This window comes from Gymnoscopelus microlampas (genome assembly GCF_963454915.1).
Source record: "Gymnoscopelus microlampas genome assembly, chromosome: 7".
NCBI lineage: Eukaryota > Metazoa > Chordata > Actinopteri > Myctophiformes > Myctophidae > Gymnoscopelus > Gymnoscopelus microlampas.
The window spans coordinates 28289062-28291938 of NC_139944.1; the positions used below are offsets into that span (position 1 = coordinate 28289062).

General features: G+C 44.1%; 1 protein-coding gene across 1 annotated transcript; it reads left to right on the plus strand.

The window, feature by feature from the left end:
- The first annotated feature begins 580 nt into the window (after positions 1-580).
- Positions 581-2408, plus strand: tmbim4 (transmembrane BAX inhibitor motif containing 4). The gene is made up of 2 exons (XM_084062017.1): positions 581-981; positions 1715-2408. The coding sequence occupies exons 1-2, from the start codon at positions 716-718 to the stop codon at positions 2157-2159; spliced, it is 711 nt and encodes a 236-aa protein (XP_083918143.1). The 5' UTR covers positions 581-715; the 3' UTR covers positions 2160-2408.
- Positions 2409-2877: the final 469 nt, after the last annotated feature.

The window sequence follows — 2877 nt, forward strand, 5'->3', positions numbered from 1 at the left end:
ACGTCGTGCTGCTCGTGCAGGGAATAATTATCATATGCCCTTCGAAAAACCTAGAACACACCTCTGTCAAGGACCCCCATGCACATTGTATAATCCTCAGTGTTAATTTCACTATTGTGAATATGCAGATGGGTTGATGCGGTGGTTCTCAAAAGTGGACCAAATGGACCAAAAAACAGAACCAAATGGACCCGTAAGGGTTGTATACACTCAGAGTTATGATGGTCCGTGGTCTAATGCAGGGGTTCTCTAAGTGGGGTCCGGGGACCCCCAGGGCCTTACATCAGCTATTTAAAAAAGAATGTTGACATTTTTTTGTAAATGTTTGTGTATTTTTTCAAATTCTACCACCACACATTTTGTATGGGGTCCTTGGCACAAAATGTTTTCAGATGGGTGGGGGTCCGTGCCGTGGCCCAATACACATTAATTTAGGGGTCCTTGACATGAAAAAGAACCACTGCCATAGGGGGCAGCAGACATCGCTGCTGCTCCTTTAAGGAGATGAGGACGGAGATGAACGTCACCCTATAAACGTCGTGACGTATGCGCCTATGCGGAAACAAACACAGATGCGGAAACGATAGGATTGCGTCAACAGCAAGTAAACACAGCGGACGGTTTCATTGTTGTTTTTATCACTATTATCATAATAGTACGAGACTAAACAACATTATTATAACATTTATAGTTTAGTAAGAGATTAAACAGCATCATGTCTACGGAGAAATATCCTCGAGGCTCCATAGAAGATGACTTCAACTATGGAACCAATGTCTCTACCGCTGCCGTTCATGTCAGGATGGGGTTTCTCCGTAAGGTCTACTCCATCCTGTCCCTCCAGATCATTCTGACCACAGCTACATGTGCTGTCTTCATGTTCTGTGATCCCATCAAGACCTTTGTCCACGCCAGTCCAGCTGTGGTGCTGGTGTCAGCTGTGGGGTCCTTGGTTCTCCTGCTGGCTCTGGCCGTCTACAGGTAGGGCTGTCACGATTACAAATTTAAGTTGACGATTAGAGGGGAATACCACTCATTTTCAACATTCAACCATGTCATAATGTATCTTAGAGCTGTTGTGTGGAAATAAGAAAAAGATCCCCCCCTTCTATGTTGCCTATAACTGGAGAATTGTTGGGGTCATGTGATCAGTGACATACGGACGGTGTACTCTTTGGCCCGCCCTCTGATTGATTGATTGATTGATTGAATACTTTATTTAGAAGATTGCAGAGAAAAAGCACATGAAATTCAATCAATTCTCCTGTTCTAGGCAACATAGAAGGGGGGGGGGGGATTTTTCTTATTTCCACACGACAGCTCTAAGATATATTATGACATGGTTCAATGTTGAAAATGAGTGGTATTCCCCTTTAATTGTCACTCAAATAATTGCTATTAACGATTTTTAAAAAAAGCAAAAATGGGCAAATAACTTAAAAACAAAGACATCATTGACATATTTTATAATTGTATACATTTAAAAATAGCAGAAATAGCTGATCTACAAGCTTACAACGTGTCAATTCGTGACGCATTGTAAACTTGTAGATCTGCTATTTCTGCTATTTATATATTTGAAAATGTGTGATACATTTTCAACATAGAAACGATTATGACGATTATGTAAAAAAAATCATTGCGATTATCTCAAATAATTGCGATTAGACGTTTACGTGTAATAATTGTGACTTTGTGTATTGCGTATCTACAGGCATCAACATCCCATCAACCTCTACCTGCTGTTTGCCTTCACTTTGCTGGAGGCGGTTTCCGTGGCAACAGCTGTGACATTCTATGAATATGCCATCGTCCTCAAAGCCTTCGTCCTGACCTGTGCCGTGTTCGTCGGACTGACCGCCTACACCTTCCAGTCCAAGAGGGACTTCAGCAAGCTAGGAGCGGGGCTGTTCGCCTGCCTGTGGATCCTGATCATCGCCGGTTTCATGCGGATGTTCTTCCACGACGATTCGGTGGAGCTGGTCTATGCGGCGTGTGGAGCTCTGGTGTTCTGTGGGTTCATCATCTTCGACACCAGTCTGCTGATGAACCAGCTGAGTCCCGAGGAACACATCCTGGCCTCCATCAACCTCTACCTGGACATAGTCAACCTGTTCCTCCACATCCTGAGGGTCCTGGACTCCATGAAGAAGCACTGAGACCACTTAACACCTGTGTAGACCACCTAAACCTCTTCAGGGGAAACCTCTAATCTCCATGTTTTAACTTTTTGTGTTTTTTTTCTTAGATGGGCTCTATGCACAGCAGCCATATTGGACAGAAATTGGGCCCCTTCCTTGCTTCCTTCACAGGTGTTACCAATGACACTAATGAAGGCTCTGTTCCATTTAGTGTAGCGCAGTGGTTCTCAAACTTTTTAATTTCAAGGACCCCCATAACTCTGAGAGTGTACAAATGGAACCAAATGGACCCGGGAGGGTCCATTTGGTTCCATTTGTACACTCTCAGAGTTACACCCTCTCAAGGAACCATGAGGGTCCCTGGACCACACTTTGAGACACACTAGTAGTATTTCTAGAGAGCCAACATGCACAATATCAGCACCCTGACTCTGTTTGACCAGAATGGAACAGAGCCTTCATTAGTATCATTGGTAACAACTGTGAAGGAAGTAAGAAGAGGCCCAATTTTTCTCCAAAATGGCTGCTGTGCATAGAGCCTATCGGCGCCCTGCTTGATCGCACTGCAGCGTCACACAGGGGCATCAAGAGTAGCCGGTCTACAAGCGACGTGTTTGAAGCTTGTGGATCTGCTGCTTTTTCTCCTTTTTTTTTAGTTTGAATCCTGGGAAGTGGCAGTTTTGGACATGTGAGGTTTCCGCCGGATAGAGACGATATGTAGCTCAAATCTAAAATG